We start from the raw sequence: 18,507 nt of genomic DNA on the forward strand, positions 1-18,507 counted from the left end.
ATTATTGATACTCAATTACTGAAGGCAGCTGCTTGAAGTGTTGGGGGTGGGGAAGATAAGGAAGGAGGCAAGGAGAGGGCAGTGAGAAAGAGGTAGGTTTTTTGTCAAATGACTCCCTGGCTGTAGAAGATGAAAAGAGTAAAGCAAAAAGTTCTGTAGAATGAGAGAGGGATGGGGGAAAGTGAGGGGGAGCAGAATGGGGAGGGGGAAGGGGGAGGAAGGAAGGAGGTGTAGAGAGAGAGAGAGAGAGATAGAGAGAGAGAGAGGGGGGGGGCACATTGGAGGGAGGTAAGAGTGGTGTGTGGGGCAAGGTAGTGCACAATCTGGATGTAGAAGGGGTGGTGTGGACAAATGAGAGAAAGGAAAAGGAAAAGGGAGGCAGTAGGAACAGGTTAGCGGAAGCTGAAGCCAGAATGCGAGAGTTCAGGATATGTTGAGAGAGAGAACTTATGTGGAACACCAATACATGTAAAAATTCAATCTGTGCTTGTTGAAGGACCACATTCTACCACACAATGTTAATTTGCACCTTCAGATGACTCCTGGGCATTGCACCAGTTCCACACAGTGTAGTGAAAACATGAATAAACACTCTTAATTGGGTATCCTGCAGTTAGGAAATTGTCTACTGTATTCTCTACAAACAGCACCAGTGTTTCCATTTCAAAACCCATACACAAATACCATATCAGCAAACTCAGCATCTGTAAATATGTATAGAATACTTAATACAGTAGAATTGGCCAACAGATCACAACCACAATTAAAGTTGAAAAATTCAATTATATAAACACCAGGACAACTTCAAAATCAAAACAAAAATGACAGTCACAAATAAACACAAAGCAACTGGCGTATCAACATACAAAATTCAAATTTATCTCTGTAACCAACGAAAAATGGACAAATGTTACATAGAGTGTTTCAGTAAAAGTTGTCTATATTACCACCTCCTAAAGCATATACTGTTCCTGCTGAAACACTCTGTACACTCCGCACAAAATACCATGGCCGGCAGATGTGCAGTCAGCAGGGCATGTGTGGGGACAGCTATAGTGGTGGGGATTAGGGTCAGGCACTGTAGGGAAAATGTCAACTGCTGGATGGGAATTGCCATTCTAAACTGAAGCTCACATTTTTTGTAAATATTACATACTTGCATGGAGGGAGAGGAGAGTGGTATGTGGGCCAAGGTATTGCACAATCTGGATGTAGAAGGGGTGGTATGCTTTGGTTAGTATCTAAAAAGAATTCCACTGAAAATGCAGCAATTTATTTATGCTTGGCCTATTAATCATTTGTAACTTTCAGAGAAGACCTGAGTGGCGAATTTTGAGTAAAACCTATACAGTTCTCTTGCTGTCACATCACTAACATATTGTGCAGACACAACTGTGAGAGAATTTTGAGACAATTATTTATTAGTTTATTAAATGAGGAACTGAGGAAATATAAGGTCAGTGGCTTATGAAAAGCACACCTCTGTACAAAAATAACATGTAATGTCTTCAATCATGCTGTTCCCAAACCCACAGATTTTCTCATTTCACCAGCTATTGGTGGCTCTTAAAAATTAAATCCTTTCATTGAAAGTCTGTAGTTAGTCGAATAGCACGGCACACAATGAATTTCTGCATAATAAACATATGGCAAAATACTCTCCTCTTTGTGTACTATCATTTGCCAAAATCTCTTTTAGATATCTCTTATTACTTATGAAATATGAGGTAAGATATTACGGACATTTCACTCTGGTTTTATCACAGGCACAGCACGATCACAAATGAGTATGCTACATCAGGTCAACTTTCTCGAGACTGGTGATGAATTGAGACCTTCACCAAAGCCTAAAAAAAAAAACCTGAGCTAAATTTCAAATGCAACTATATACACACATTAAAAAATGTTTTGCATCACATCAGTTCCAAGAGTTCCAGAACCTGTACAGAAAATTGGAATAGGGACAACATTAACATCATTTCTGCCCTATTTATTCCTCGTGAAAACCACACAGTGCATGTTGTAACACAATACAGAGACAGAGGTGGTGGTCCAGATTGCTGTACACACCGGTATCTCTAGTACCCAGTAGCAAGTCCTCCTGCAATGATGCAGGCCTGAATTCGTCGCGGCATACTATCCACAAGTTCATCAAGGCACTGTTGGTCCAGATTATCCCACTCCTAAACGGTGATTCGTCATAGATCCCTCAGAGTGGTTGGTGGGTCACACCGTCCACAAACAGCCCTTTTCAATCTATCCCAGGCATGTTTGATAGGGTTCATGTCTGGAGAACATGCTGGCCACTCTAGTCGAGCGATGTTATCCTGAAGGATGCCATTTACAAGATGTGCACAATGGGGGCACAAATTGTCATCCATGAAGATGGATGTCTCGCCAATATGCTGCCTATATGGTTGCACTATCGGTCAGAGGATGGCATTCACGTATTGTACAGCCATTACGGCGCCTTCCATGACCACCAGTGGTGTACGTCAACCCTGCATAATGCCACCCCAAAACAGCAGGGATCTCCACCTTGCTGCACTCGCTGGACAGTGTGTCTAAGGCACTGAGCCTGACCGGGTTGCCTCCAAACACATCTCCGATGATTGTCTGGTTGAAGACATATGTGACACTCATCGATGAAGAGAACGTGATGCCAATCCTGAGCGTTCCACTCAGCATGTTGTTGGGCCCATCTGTACCGCACTGCATGGTGTTGTGGTTGCAAAGATGGACCTCGCCATGGACGTCGTGAGTGAAGTTGCGCATCATGCAGCCTACTGCACACAGTTTGTGTCATAACACCACATCCTGTGGCTGCACAAAAAGCATTATTCAACAAGGTGGCATTGCTGTCAGCATTCCTCCGAGTCATAATCCGTAGGTAGTGGTCATCCACTGCAGTTCCTGTCTCTCTGAGTTTCCTCCATGTCTGAACAACATCGCCTTTGGTTCACTCTGAGATGCCTGGTCACTTCCCTTGTTGAGAGCCCTTCCTGGCACGAAGTAACAATGCGGACGCGATCAAACCTTGGTATTGACCATCTAGGCATGTTTAAAGACAACACGAACCATGAACCTCCTTCCTGTGTAACGACTGGAACTGATCAGCTGTCGGAACCCCTCTATCTAATAGGCACTGCTCATGTATAGTTGTTTACATCTTTGGGCAGGTTTAGTGACAGTATCCACAGTCAACATCTATCTTCAGGAGTTCTGGGAACTGGGTTGATGGAAAACTTCTTTTGATGTGTGTATTATATAATACACAACCAACCCAAAATAATTGTAATCCCTAATTTTCATTGCAAACTTTTTCATATGTCTTGCAGTGTCTTACGTCCATGTAAATATCACTATAACTATGACCATTAATGAAATGGTGGTCATATCGTTATGAACCTGACAAATAAGTAAGGCAAAAATGAAATATTTTTACCAAATAGTTTCCATAAAATTGTTTGAGAAATATTGCCGGGTGTGTGCCATGATTCTTTCATCGCCAACCAGCAAAAATATTGTGAACTTGTCAGTTTCCCCTTCTGAAAAAACGAATGAAATCACCCAGCACTTTGGATGAAAATTGGTCACTGTGCATCGGATACCATGTCCCACACAGAACCCAGCTATACACCAGGATTTCACTAGATTTTATTGCTTGTCTTCCTGAAAAAAAAATTTCTAGTGTGCTGTTTTGTATGGCATTATATTTACAACATGTATTTTTAAAAAGTGCTGAAAATGTCATGTGTTTTGTAATGTTTCCATGTTTGTTTTTCATCTAGGAAATATGGCTGAATGAGTTCCATTAACTTTGATTATAAAATATTTATATCCTGTAAATACAATATTTTTTTTCTTTAAATTCATTCAAGCATTATTCACTTAGTGCAGACACAATGTAAGGTTTTTCTGAATATTTACTTTTGAAAACTGCAACTGAAACCAAATTGAGAAGTTACTCACGTCATTGCATTTTTCTATGAGGGCTGTTTGGAAAGGAAGTTCCGATCGATCGCAGAATGGAAACCACTGTAAAAATCCAATGAAACTTTGCACAGATGTGATGGGCAGTGTCTCTAGTATGCCAGTCTATCACATCATGTCACTCTTTTCAGTTCTGATTGCACAGTGAGCACATGAAGGTGCCAAGAAAATAGTATCCCCCACCAAGTACGAGGCCTGATAAGATTTCACCTGAAGCTATGCACCCCATATAACATAAATGTCATGTGTTTCCTTCTTGAAGATAATTCTCTAGGAGCAATGAAGATGCTTCTGCAGCATTTTCGATGGGAAGTGTTTGATCACCCACAATACAGCCCGTAATTGGCCCCCTCTGAGTTTCATCTGTTTTCATGAACCACTGGCTATGAAGACAACATTCTGGCAAATACATGGATTTCTATGATGAGGGTATTGGAAAGTTGGTACAATGCTATAACAAATGTCTCAGTTGGAGGGGTGATTATGTAGACAAATATCTGGAAGTTGTAGCTTACTGTTGCAAATAAAACATATTTGATTTTCACTCTGGTTTCCATTTCACCGCCGATCAGAATTTACTTTCCGAATACCCCTTGTATATAAGATGCATATATCTATACAAATACATAGAGACAATGCCTTGACCTACTGACACATCATCGCCCTGTCCAAACCGCAACAGATAGTCACTTGATATTTGGAGATGGTGTTGATCTAATACCGCAGGTGTCATTTAAGAAGTGATTTTTCGAAATTCTACCCCTAAGGGGGTGAAACAGGGAAGGAAAGTTCTAGGAAATTATTTCACGATGAAAGTGTTTTCAAAGGTAAACCTATGAAAATTTGTATTTACTTTCTCTGCTAGAAATAAAAAAAATTATTTCACTGTTTATGGTTATGGAAATTCGACCACTAATGGGGGAAATAGTGGACAAAAATTTTTAAGGAAATATTTTGATATATTAAAAAATTTTTAAAGCTAAATCTATGAAAATTGGTATTTTGTTTCTTGGTTGGATATAAAGAAAGTGTTGCAACATGAAAGGAACTTGAAAACCCAGTTAAAAAAATAAAATAAAATCTGCGTAGGCCATATATTTTACATCAGCAAAGTACCAAGTGCGCTGAGCTAGTAAAAAATATCATGACACTTGTTCTCAATTTGGAAGCAATATACAGTTCTTTGTTCTCCTGGAAAATTTAGAAAATGGACTACTTAAGTCTCTGTGATCACCAATTCATTTGTACTCTTCCATGTGTGTCATATACTCTGGCAACCCTTTCTCATACACCATAGTGACACATGCATTTAGAATGTGGCTGTTATCAAACAGGCACAAACCTTATGCCTTGATCACTCAGTCTGCAATTGACACCACTGACAATTCATCAGCTGACAGTAACAGTACCACATACATACAAAGTCGTACTGTTGAATTTGCTGATGTGACAGAATTTTCTTTCTAACACCTCTAATTTGAGACATATAGAGACATATAGCAACAGAGCTACAAATGGAATGAGTAAGGAAACACAGCTAACTGCACTGTAAGCAGTTGCAGTTGACTTTCCCTAGTATCAAAAGTTTAATTATATGTACTGATTAGGGAAGTCTTATGGTGAATGAAAATATACAGTTACAAAACTATCGACCAGCAGAATGCAGGAATACTCACATAAAAGTGGCTAGTGTCCAACTTGTAACTGTACGTTGGATCTTGTACTTCATTTATCTTTTGCCACGTGGCCATAGTAATGGCTGAGAACCACAACATACCAACTATTACCATTTTTGGAAAATAGAATGTTAGAAGTCGTCGTTCATTCTGCAAAAACAAGCCCATTTTCAAAAGAATATCATAACATAAAAACACTTACAGACTGTGAACTGTGAATTAATGAATAAAACATTAAACAATGGAAAATCCAGGATGGCATGTAACAATATTATGAAAAGGAAAGCTGTGACTCACCATATAGCGGAGATTCTGAGTCACAGATAGGCACAACAAAAAGACTATTCCAAACACAGCTTTCAGCCTGTAAGCCACAGTTGCCTTAGACTGCCGTCGTGTGTGTGTGAGCTGCATTTGCTTTTGTGTGTGTGTGTGTGTGTGTGTGTGTGTGTGTGTGTGTGTGTGTGTCGTCTATTTTTAACGAAAGCCTTACTGGCGAAAGCTTTATTTGGAACAGTCTGTTTGTTGTGCCTCTCTACGACTCAGCATATCCGCTATATGGTGAATAGGAAATTGTAATTCTTGCTGTGAATAAAATATACTTCTCTTCTATAACCCACTAATTGTTGCCAATACATTAATTTTATGCAATTTTCTTCACACAAGCCCAGTAACTCTTAATGCTGAATCTTCTATTTTTTCAGCTATTTTTGAAATGGTTATCATGTGATGAAACTGAAATGTTGAACACCTGAGACAATTCTCCTAGTTTTGCAAGGGCACAGAATATTAAAATCACTCTACAGAACTGTTGTGATTGAATTTCACATCAAACATGTACCGGTACCATGAAAGTTTGGTATGACTGTTTTATATGTATATGCTGTTTAGCACAGCAGAAACTATATGAAAGCTCACACACAGTGCTTCTAACTAAAAGAAAGTTTTCAACCTCTGACACTGAATTCCGTTGACAACACTGATATCTTGAGTAAAACAGACAATGAAGTCAAGTTTCTCTCATTAGCAATGTGTTTGATAATACAGAAACATTATGGTTTAATATCGCATTTTATAAACCATACAATACTCTGAAGTGGGAGCATTAAGGCAGTTATTTCCATGTACTTTCAATGACAATTTTGGCTTCTACAACCAACTCATATGAAGATCATAAAAAATCCTAAAGAGCTAATTAAAATTTAATTATTGGAAAAGAAACCTTTCAGACACAACTTACTTCTCAAAAATTAAAGATGAACTTTAGGTTAACTTCATAAAGGACATAACAATAAATCACAGTGTTTGTTCACACCCCTCCCATGGGACACCACCTTTTCAAAGACACTTTCATTGTCAAGCAACAGAGTTTGTGTACTTCAAAGAAGCTGAGGGCTACGCCAGCAGCAGCTTAGCTACTGGCAGGGCCTCCCAAGCCAGACAGGCCTCAACAGAGGAGCCAGACAAAGTGTGTCCCACATTACTGGATAGGAGAGCTCAAAAGGTGTAGAAAATTCAAAGTTCCTAGAGGAATAAACAATAAAAATATCCAAGTCCTCCAGCACGGACACTGGGCGGGGAGCCGATAAAGTCACAATGTAAAAGTGGCATATTACAGAACCACAATGGGAGCCTTGGAATGTACAGAAATGACTTCAGCAAAGGAAATGGACAACAGATTTGGCAATAGCAATGTGGAGGAGGAGGAGGATATTAGTGTTTAACGTCCCGTCGACAACGAGGTCATTAGAGACGGAGCGCAAGCTCGGGTTAGGGAAGGATGGGGAAGGAAATCGGCCGTGCCCTTTCAAAGGAACCATCCCAGCATTTGCCTGAAGCGATTTAGGGAAATCACGGAAAACCTAAATCAGGATGGCCGGAGACGGGATTGAACTGTCGTCCTCCCGAATGCGAGTCCAAGCAATGTGGAATATACAAAAAATGATGAACTACAGAAAAATGAAAGAAACAGTTGAAGATATTGGGAAGTTTAAGTACAATATTGTGTTCCTACTAGAAGTGAGATTGCAAGGGCTTTGACAGATATATATATCTCAGTATTCTCTGCTGTATAGTGGACCAGAAAGAAGAACAAGTCCATTTGGAACATGGTGTATAATAAAAAGAGATTAGGAGAAGTCTTTTGGAACTTGAACCTATAAATGAAAGACTAAGCAGAGCAAGAACAGGAGGGAAATTCAGGACTGTGACAATAATAACAGTATACACACCAATAATGGAAGCAGAAGAAAGAATAAAAGAACAGCTTTGAGAAGATCATGAAAGTACATGTACAAAACTACAACCTATTGCTAGTTTTGGGAGCCTCTAATGCAGAGGCTAAGCGAAATGAATGCTGAGAGTGCCAGGGAAATACACTTTACATGATGAAACTAATGAGAATGGAGCTGTGTTATGTCAGTTTGGTGCTACAAGTAATTTACTCATCAAGAGTACCTGTTTTCCATAAAAATCAAAAGTCAAGTAGAATAGTTAACGAAACAGACTATGTGTTAGTAAAATTACAATATTCCATGTCAGTAATAGATGTATGTAGCTGCTGGGTTCCAAACTGTGATTCAGACCACTATGTTGAGAAAGAGATGTTATCTGTAATAAATAAAAGCAAATTGTATTACTGAAAAATTAAATGATTCCAAAGATGTAAAAACATACTTAATAAAAATTAAAGATGTCTGACATCTGGTGAGGAACCACTGGGAAATCAAGATAGGTGGAGCAGGATCCAGAAAGTGGTGGAAGAGGCAGCGGAATTGGGATAAGGAAAAAGGAAAGAAATAGATGGTGTGATGATGAATGTAGACTAGCAACAGAACACAAAAATGCAGCAAGACGAAGAATGACATGGAGGGCGGCAAGAAGAAATGTGTATAAGGAATTAAGATCTAATGCTCATATGATATGAAAGTAAAAGAAAAAAAGGAATGACCGAAAGCAAAATTTCAAGAGATAGAAGAACTAAAAACAGAAAGAAACATGAAAATTGTATTTCAAGAGATAGAAGAACTAAAAATAGAAAGAAACATGAAAATTGTATCATCCATTAGAATCAAACAGAGAAAATTTTCAACTAACACAAAATGCATGTAAAAATATAAATGGTAAGATAATTAGAGATGAACAAAAATATTGCAGATATGGGCAAAATATTTTGAAGATATGTTTAGTACCAACTCAAACCTGGTATCAAGAACCCACAAGAACAGGAGGAGAACTGAGAGGCAAGAGAAGAAGAAAGGGAAGAAGCGAAAATACCAACAATTCACGAGGTGGAGTCCATGAGACATAAATTAAAAAATAACCATGCACCTGGTGAAGATGGGATAGTGTCAGAATTTATAAAGTGTGGCATTCTACCTCTAATACACACGATACATCCACTAAGGTATAACAAGGGAAAATGAAAGCATCCCTGAGGACTGGAAAACAGGAATATGATGATATGCCCTGTACTCAGGGTATAACTAAATTCCCTTAACAAACATTGAGGAGTTGTAGTGGTGACAAAGACAGTTAAGTTGTATGGAAATGTACCATTTTCCTGCTCTACATGAGATACCACAGCACATGTCTACCGATCACCTGATTCCCCATGCCCATTACATGCTTGTTTACCTGCCATTCAACTGAGTTTGTAGATCTGCCCAGAGAGGTGTGTACTTACTGCTGTGCTTTGGTTTTTGTTCATACTGTTCTACAGTACAGTAATAATCATTCACTACAGTACATGATGCAAGCTGTGTGTACATTTCATTTTAGTGTGTTGATGTTGACCATGGTGAACAACACATTTGTGGAATACACTGACATGATGTTATTGTACAGTGAAGCTAGGCGCAATGGGAGGGCTGCTTGTCAGTTGGAAGAGTTTTCCACACTGACAGACACCTTTGCACTTGCTAAGGTGCCAGTGAACCTTGGAGACGGGTACACTGACCACCAGCAGGGCTGACTGTGGTGCTCCTAGGCAGCATTGCACAACCGAGTTTGAAGAGGCTGTACTCGATGCAGTGGAAGAGGATGCAATGATGAGTATCAGAAACATACCTGGTAGACTGAATGTTGATTGCCAAACCGTCTATTGTGTTCTGCATGAGCAGCAGCTACACCCATACCAACCCCCAGAAGGCATATGCAATGCAGCCACAGGATTTTGCATCATGAGCCCACTTCTGCAGGTACTTCTTTCATCAATGTGCGGACAAGTCTGGCTTCCGGCAGCAGATCCTTTTCGTGGATGAAGCCAAGTTCACTAGGAAAGGTGTTTCCAAGCCCCATAACTGTCATTTGTGGGCTCATGAAAACATGTATACTGCGGCCCTTTATGAGTTTCAGGAACGATAAGGTCTGAACATTTGGACAGGGCTCTTCGATGGATGTGCGATTGGGCCACACCTTCCTCCACCATACCTCAAGGGTGCCATGTACTTGGAATTCACCAAAGGCTCTTGGAAGATGTGCCTATCCATGAGTGGCAACACATGTGGTTCCAGCATGCTGACACACCACCTCATTTTCTACCTATGGTCCAAGATCATCTGGATTAACAGTTTGGGCAACATTGGATAGGTTGTGACTATTACCTATGGGGTCACATGAAATCCTTCAGTTACGAGGCCACTGTTAGATCCAATGAAGACCTACTGACATGGGTTATGGCTGTGGGGGATGCTGAAGAACCAGGGACTGATGATTGTGTGTACCGGAACATGGTATGAAGGTACTCTATCTGTGCTGATGTTGGTGTTCATCACATCGACCCCTACTTGTAAGTGGACCCAGACAACAAGCAGGAGTCAAATAGTATCGTGTGTTGTGGCATTTTGCAGGTAGTGGGAAAACTGGACAAGAGTTCCTACACTAAAGACTTGGTCTCCACTACATATCCTAAAAGTCTATAAAGGGAATTTAATTACATGCTTTATAAGAAGGGAGAAACGTTAGCATGTGAAAATTATAAAAGCATAGCAAATGGCTCATAAGATGTTTTCTGGAGTGCTGGATGACAGGATAAAAAGTGTGCAGAAGATACCCTCAGAGAATATCAATGTGATTTCTGGCCAAATACAGGTACAGGCATAAGCTGTTTGTTATTAGACAAATAATAGAAAATTTTTATGAATATGACAAACTTCTGTCAGTTCACAAGGGAATGTAGATGCTGTTGCAGCTGTCCAGCAGATGTCTCTGCACCATATAGGTAATCATTGTTCGCAACAACAACAGTCCATGTCGCAACAGCAACAGCCTCGTGTTCTGCTACCTTCATGCCATACTGTTTCATTTCACACGAATGGACCATAAATGTCCCAGGTGCTGAGCAGTGTGTTATAGGTACCATAAGAAAGGACACATTGCTTCTGTATATAACTCCTTTCCAAACCTAAGTGAGGATGGAACAAACATGGGTGTGATGAATGTATCAGCAGTTATGGTGTCTCAAAGCAAGTTATACACTGAAGTGTGTGTGTGTTTAAAAAAACCTTTGAGGATGCAAGCGGATACAGGTGCAGCGGCAATGTTGGTGAATTCTCAAACTTATGTGGATCTGGGTGCGCCCCCTCTAATTCCATTGTCACACAGGCTGGTGAGTAATAGCAAACAACAGATTCACATCCTTGGACAGTTTTCTGCACCTATGACTTACAAGGCTATGGTTCATTCATTAACGTTTCTAGTTGTGGGGCCTTGCCACAGTGGTAACACTAGTTCCCATTAGATCACCAAGTTAAGCATTGTCGGGCTGGGTTATCACTTGGACGGGTGACAATCCAGTCTGCCAAGTGCTGTTGGCATGCAGGGTGCACTCAGCCCTTGTGAGAGAAACTGAGGAGCTACTTGACTGAGAAGTAGCGATCAGCTCTTGTGATCTTACATACAGCCGGGAGGGTGATGTGTTGACCACATGCCCCTCCATACCTGCTTCCAGTGACACATGTGGGCTGAGGATGACATGGCAGCCAGTTGGTACCGTTGGACCTTCATGACCTGTTCAGACGGAGTTTAGGTTTTTTAGTTCTGTACAATGCTTACACTGATAATCTGTTTGGTTTGGATGCTTTCAAACTGTTCGGGCTGTCCATCCATGATGAATTGCATTTGATCTCTGAACACGTTCAATATCAAGAGTTAGATGCTCTCTGTGCCAAATTTTTATCTCTATTTTCTCCAAGACTGGGTTGTGCAAAAGAATCAAGCTCATATTATGATGAAACAGTCTGCCCACCCTCATTTTTTCCGGGCCTGCCCAGTACAAGTAACTTTACAGGACCATGTAAAAGCAGAATGTTATTTGACCTGTTTCTTCCAGTGAATAGTGAAAACCATTGGTGATATTCAAACAAGCTACAGGTAAATTACATCTCTGCAAAAAACCTATTAATGCACATCCGATCATTGATACCTATCCTTTGCCACACTCTGAAGAGCTGTTAGCCAAATTAATTCGGGGCCATTATTTTTTCAAAGATTGACTTGGAAGAGGCATATTTACAGCTGCCGCTCAATGAGGAATCTACATGCCTTCTAGTTATCAATAGCCCATTCGGGCTTTATCAATACCAGCATACGCCTTTTGGTGTGGCAAGCACACCATCTATTTTTTAAAGCTTTTTAGAGTGACTCACTGCATCTGTCCCAGACAGCATAAACTATATAGATGATGTAGTAGTGTCTGGTGCCTCTACAGAGGAACATTTGCAGAACCTTTGTGCTCTGTTTTTCATTTTACAATATTCTGTGCAATTTGAATAAGCCAGTTTTTTCAACCATCCATTATTTATTTGGGTTTCAAAGTGACACGTGCTGGCATTAAACCACTGTGCCAGCATATTGATGCTATTGTTGCATTGCCATAACCCATGTCCATCAAGGACTTACAGGCATTTTTAGGCAAAAATGTGTACTATCACAAACTCATACTAGACACTGCTACTGTTGCACAACCGCTTCATGCAATATTACGTAAAGAGATTCCTTTCCACTGGTTCAAGACTTGTGACTTGTTGAAATCAAAGCTGCAGTTGGCCCCTTGTTAGGTCACTTTTCAGCCAGTCCAGCACCTGGTGTTTGCAATGGATACGTCTCATTTGGTCTTGGTGATGCCCTTGCTCATAAGTATGTGGACAGATCTGAATGCGCTATTGCATATGCCTCTAAATCCTTAAATTCCGTGCAACAGCGTTATTCTCAGATAGAAAAAGAGGCTTTTGGGAATCGTTTATGTTCTAAAAAAATTACATGTTTTTCTATATGGGTCCCAGTTTCACCTGACCACAGACCACAAATCACTTTTTAGCCCTTTTACATCCTTGCCATACAAAGCTGCACATTGCTTACAATGGTGGGCTCTTGATACAATGACGAGATACATTTTCTATCTATGGCATAACACGCCAATGTTGATGCCTTATTGTGTTTGCCAACTGTCCAGATTCAGCATCTGATAAAGTAGAATTACTTTGTTTTAATTTAGTTGTGGAAGCTCAATAAAATGTTGATGGTTTTTCTATTACCAGCACTAAAACTTCAGCCATGGTAGCCGTCAATCCCGTTCTACATAACGTTGCTTCTGCTGTGCAACACCTCCGGGTTGTGTTTCTGATCCTTTGAGAAATTATTTTGCATTACAAACTTGTCTTTCTGTTTGGAATGGAGTACTGCTGTTAGCTACGGAGGACATCACTCCCCATGTTGTAGTCTTGTTCGCCCTTCAGCATGAGGTTATGCGTTCATTACATGTGGACCACTGGGCTGTGTCATGTACAGAAGTGCTAACATGCAGTCATGTCTTTTGGCCAGGCACTGATGGGGAAATAGCGCGAGTTGTTGCAGTGTGCCACTCATCAGACAGCACACCGTGCTTCTTTGTCACGGTGGCCATATCCATCTTGTGAATGAATTCATGTAGATTTTGTGGAAACTTTATTGAATTTATACCTGTTTATTGTAACTGATGCTCGGTCTAGGTTTCTGTATGTGATGTGTTATCTGCCTACTTCTGTGGTGGCAACAACCTCAGCTTTGTAAAAAAATTTACAATGGAAGGTCTTCTGCAGACAACGGCACCCAGTTCATATCTCAGGAATTTGAATGTTTTTGTACAAAATGTGGTGTTTGCCACATCATGGTTCCTCTTTCCACCTTCAATTGAACAGGGAAGCAGAATGAATAGTATGAACATTTAAGACTCAGATGAAAAAATACATTTCGGATGTCATCAGAAGTACCTCTTGACTGATCCCTCAGTTCTTACAGGTTCCCATCTGTTGGCAATAAAGAGTCTGGCAGAGTTATTGCACGGTCATCGACCCCAGAATCTGCCACATATGCTTGGGCTGACGCCAGGCTACCTCTGGCACTAGCGCCACAATGCTGTTTGGGCTCACGGGTTTGGCCACTGGCCGAAACAGACACCAATGGTGACAGAGTACATGTGGTCCACGCCTCTGCTTTATATGCATGGCTGAGAGGAGGGTGTTGCAACACTTTGGCCAGCTACAACCTAGTGTGGCCGGTTGTGCTTTGGGCACGCCTCCACTGCCCTCACGTACTCTTATCTGCTTGGCCATCACCTACATCGCAGCTGGTGCCCTTGTCTTCTCCACCGCCACTCCCAACGCTTTCACAACTGCCTCCTCTGCTGTGGATGTCTCCTTCAGCTGTCGTGGGCCATGGTGGGAGCCCGACTACTGTGCTGTTGCAGTCATCGCCTCCGCCACTGTCCCCTACATTATAGATGGTGCCACCTGTTCTGCCCCCTTTTCCGCAACATCCTTCCTTGGGGTTGGACTTGGACATGGAAATGGAAGCTGTGTCAGTGTCGCCTGTCCTACCATACAGCCCATCACAGGGGGTGGGCACCAAACCTGTCCGTACTCTCGCCACTAACGACCCTACACTCCGGAGGCAGCGAGTCACAAGACTTAACAACCTACATCGACCACAGAAGAAGTGGACGTGAGCACTGTGCTCACTTCTTCAAAAAGGAAGAGGAGTGCTGTAACTACCAATTTAGTGTGTACGCCACTTCATAGTTCCCATACGAAGTTTTTGCTTGACTCAGCCACTAAAGGCCACCCAGCCTATTAATGTGACAGCAGTTGTGTGCGCAGCCTGCTGTGCCCTTTGTTGGAACTAATGACCCTATAGGCCAGAGTGCAAGGCTTTGTCGGCCATTTGTGTCTAATTGTATTATACCTTGTCTTTGATGTGTGTGTACTGATCGAACAATAAATTAGTGTTATTGGTTTAAAACACAATCTAAACAGGGTAAGGTACTATATTACACCTGTAATGAGAAAAATGAATATGGATATGATTAGGAGAAATTTCTTATGACATATTTATGAGAGTGAAGTGAGTTAAGTGGGGAAGCAATTTGTACATTTGTAAGAAACTGATTTTACGTAAATATTAATGTCATAAACACAAATTTACCTTTAATTTTAACCCACTAACAAGTGACTTTTTTCAAATTTTGCTCCACAAATAGTTTTTTTAATTAATGAAAAACATTCTATAATACATGACATTACATATAAACACATAAAGAAAGTGTTTAAAGCTCACAAAATAAATCATCTGTAATAAAATCCAGAGTATAATCATGCACTGGACTTCGACTAAAATATCTTGAAACTTAAAGTAATTTTTTTGTTTCTGTGTGGCTTTGAAGCTGAGCATGTATTTCACAATGGTTTCCTGTGAACAGAAGTCTTTGAGAAGCTGGGTGAAGTGCAAAGGACGTATTTCTCATACCACTGTGAGCACTTGTCAGTCAGTGACAAACTGTCATCACTTTATCTCTAATGAAGTAGCCAAATTCTTCTTCACTTTCTGAGCTGCTAAATTCAATGTCAAACTCAGCATCACTACAGTCATCCTTTTTGAAAGCACAGCCTAAACAACGAAATAGAACAGAAGCAGAAAATGCATGCTTTGTAGTCAAGTATCCAGAGCTGCTCACAGTAAACACTGTATCTAGTGGTAACCACCTCAACCAAAACACGATAGCCAGGCTACAAAAGTAGAACTGCATGCTCTCCAAAGGCCAAACACTTAACTACCAGCTCCGAAACGGATATAAGTGAGGTTTTACTTTTTCATAGGTCTGGTTTTAAGTTGCCTGAGTATAATAGGGATTTTATGTTACAGTGTTAATTTCATTTTAGTTTTAAGCATCTATTCATAAGTAACCCTCTACTTCCAGTTTAAAACGAGATTTTCATGCAAGAGAGAATAAAAATTTCTTTTCATAAACAAAGATCCCAATAAACTCTTCTTTTCTGTTACGCTAAAAAATACTATAATGTAGACAGAAAAAATATGTGATCACCAGGGGAAAATACATACTTTCTAAGAAAAAAATAAATAATTCACTATGAAGGTGGTCCATCTCTGGCTCTTATGCAAGCACTTACTTGGCTTTGCATCGATTGACAGTGTTGTTGGATATCTTCCTGAAGGATATTGTGCCAGACTCTGTCCAATTGGCACGTTAGATTGTAAAAGGCCCAAGCCGGTTGGAGGGTCCTGCCCACAATGCTTCAAATGTTCTCATTTGGGGAGAGATTTGGTGATCTTGCTGTCCAAGGTAGGGTTTGGCAAGCATGACGACAAGCAGTAGAAACTCTTGCACTGTGTGGGCTGGCATTATCTTGCTGAAATGTAAACCCAGGATGGCTTGCCTTGAAAGGAAACAAAACAGGATGTAGAATATTGTTAATGTACTGCTGTGCTGCAAAGGTGCTGTGGATGACAATCAAAGGGAGTGTGCTATGAAAAGAAATGGCACCACTGACCATCACTTCAGGTTGTCAGACCATATGGTGGGTGACAGTCAGGTTGGTATCCCACAGCTGTCAAGGGTGTCCCCAGACACTTCTTCACTGGTCATTGGGGCTCAGTTCAAAGCAAGATTCATCAATGAATACAATTCTCCTCCAGTCAATGAGATTCCAGGCCAAAGACATGTCTGGAGACACCTTGGACAGCGGTGGGATACCAACCTGAGTGTCACCAGCCATACGGCCTTACAACCGGAAGTGATGGTACGGGGTGCCATTTCATTTTGTAGCATGACCCCTTTGGTTGTCATCTGCAGCACCCTTACAGCACAGCAGTACATCGATGGTATTCTATGCCTCATTTTGTTACCCTTCAATGGTAAGCCATCCTGGGCTTACATTTCAGCAAGATAAGGTCCTCCCACACACTGCAAGAGTTTCTACTGCTCGTCCTCATGCTTTCCAAATCCTACCTTGGCCGGCAAGGTTGCTGGTTCTCCCCAACTGAGAATGTCTGGAGCACCATGGCAGGGCCCTCCAACCATCTCAGGATTTTTACAATCTGATGCACCAACTGCACAGAGTTTGGCACAATATCCCTCAGGAGGACAAGTCTATCAACAAACGCCAAGCTAAATAACTGCTTGTATAAGTGCCAGAGGTGGACCAACACATTTCTGACACACTTTCTCTTGAATAAATCATCCAAATTTTCTGAAATTTTAATCAATTGTTCATCTGCACATGTACGTCACATTTCCAATTCCTGTCCCATTCAGATAATGCCTTCATGGTGTCTCTTATTTTTGTATTAGAGCATGAAAACCATATCGAAATCTGCAAGTTTTCAGAGATAGCGGCTCCTCCTCCTGGCAGGAGGTCTGAAGTGAAAGAAGGGGTGAAGAAAAGGACTTACAAGGTTTAGACAATAAGAAAAGTTATGGAAAAGTCACCCAGAAACTTGGGTAAAGGAGACTTATTGGACGGGATGAGAATGAAATACTAACTGTTGGTGCCTAACCTGAATGAGATTTGAAATCATGAGAACTAGAAGGTGGAAGATAGGGTAATAATCAAGACAAAGATTACTGAAAATACATCATGCAAGAGTCAATATGAGTGGAAAGCAAAGTGAGTTTTATATGGATGGTGAGGTGGGTAGGGAAAAGTAGACAGGATGGAAAATAAAACATATAGAAAAGTAAAATGGAGTGAAGAAGAAGAACAGTTACCCAAAAGAAATGCTGAGACCACAGAAATTAATGTAAATTTAGGCCAGGTGGGTAATGAGAACTAAGCACATGTTGTAACACCAGTTTCCACAAGCAGAGTTCTGAGAGACTGGTATCAGGAGGGAGAATCCAGATAGCACATGTGGTGAAACAGGCACCATGGTCACAACTGTCATGTTGTAGAGTGTGCTAAGCAACAGGATTTTGTGTGTCACCAGCATAGACCATCTATCTATGCCCATTCATCTTAACTGATAACTGGTGGGCATAATCCATATCGCTTCAGGCAGGGGGGTTACCTTCATAGTCTCAGACGTTATTGAATTTAGCATATGTTAAAATTCAAGAGTAAGTAAGAAACACATATTTTTCTGTTTTCCCCAAAAACAAATTCCTGCCTTAAGATACAGGCCTCCAAGGATGACACTGCTAACATAATTTTGAAGATGCAAATTTTGCAAAAATTTTTAAAATCTGTATCTCTGTAACAGTTCTAGATATTTTGTTAGACACAATAAAGGATGGCAGCCAAAAACAGTTGCAGGATAGAATTTTTTTATTAATGCAACTGTTTTTGGCTGCCATCCTTTATTGTGAAGAATTATAACAGTTGCTGCTGCAGCCATGTTTAAAATCTTGAAATATTTTGTTAGAGTTTTTTTTGCTTGAAAGATAATTGGTTTATGATTACAATGGTATCCTCTATCTGGACGTATCTGTCAAAGTTCTTTTACTGTTGCCTTTTGATTTTTTTTTATAATTTACAGAATTTTTTTTTTCATAAGTGCCAATCCTGTA

At 40.6% G+C, this 18,507-nt stretch overlaps 1 protein-coding gene across 1 annotated transcript in view; it reads right to left on the reverse strand.

The window, feature by feature from the left end:
* The window catches only part of LOC126456948 (transmembrane protein 181), a 228,532-nt gene that overhangs the window by 14,639 nt on the left and 195,386 nt on the right, over positions 1–18,507 (reverse strand). The window contains exon 10 of the mRNA XM_050092884.1: positions 5,670–5,819. Coding sequence (XP_049948841.1) covers positions 5,670–5,819 — 150 coding nt within the window. The remainder of the gene's footprint in view (positions 1–5,669; positions 5,820–18,507) is intronic.

The sequence above is a fragment of the Schistocerca serialis genome, chromosome 2 (genome assembly GCF_023864345.2).
Source record: "Schistocerca serialis cubense isolate TAMUIC-IGC-003099 chromosome 2, iqSchSeri2.2, whole genome shotgun sequence".
Lineage (NCBI taxonomy): Eukaryota > Metazoa > Arthropoda > Insecta > Orthoptera > Acrididae > Schistocerca > Schistocerca serialis.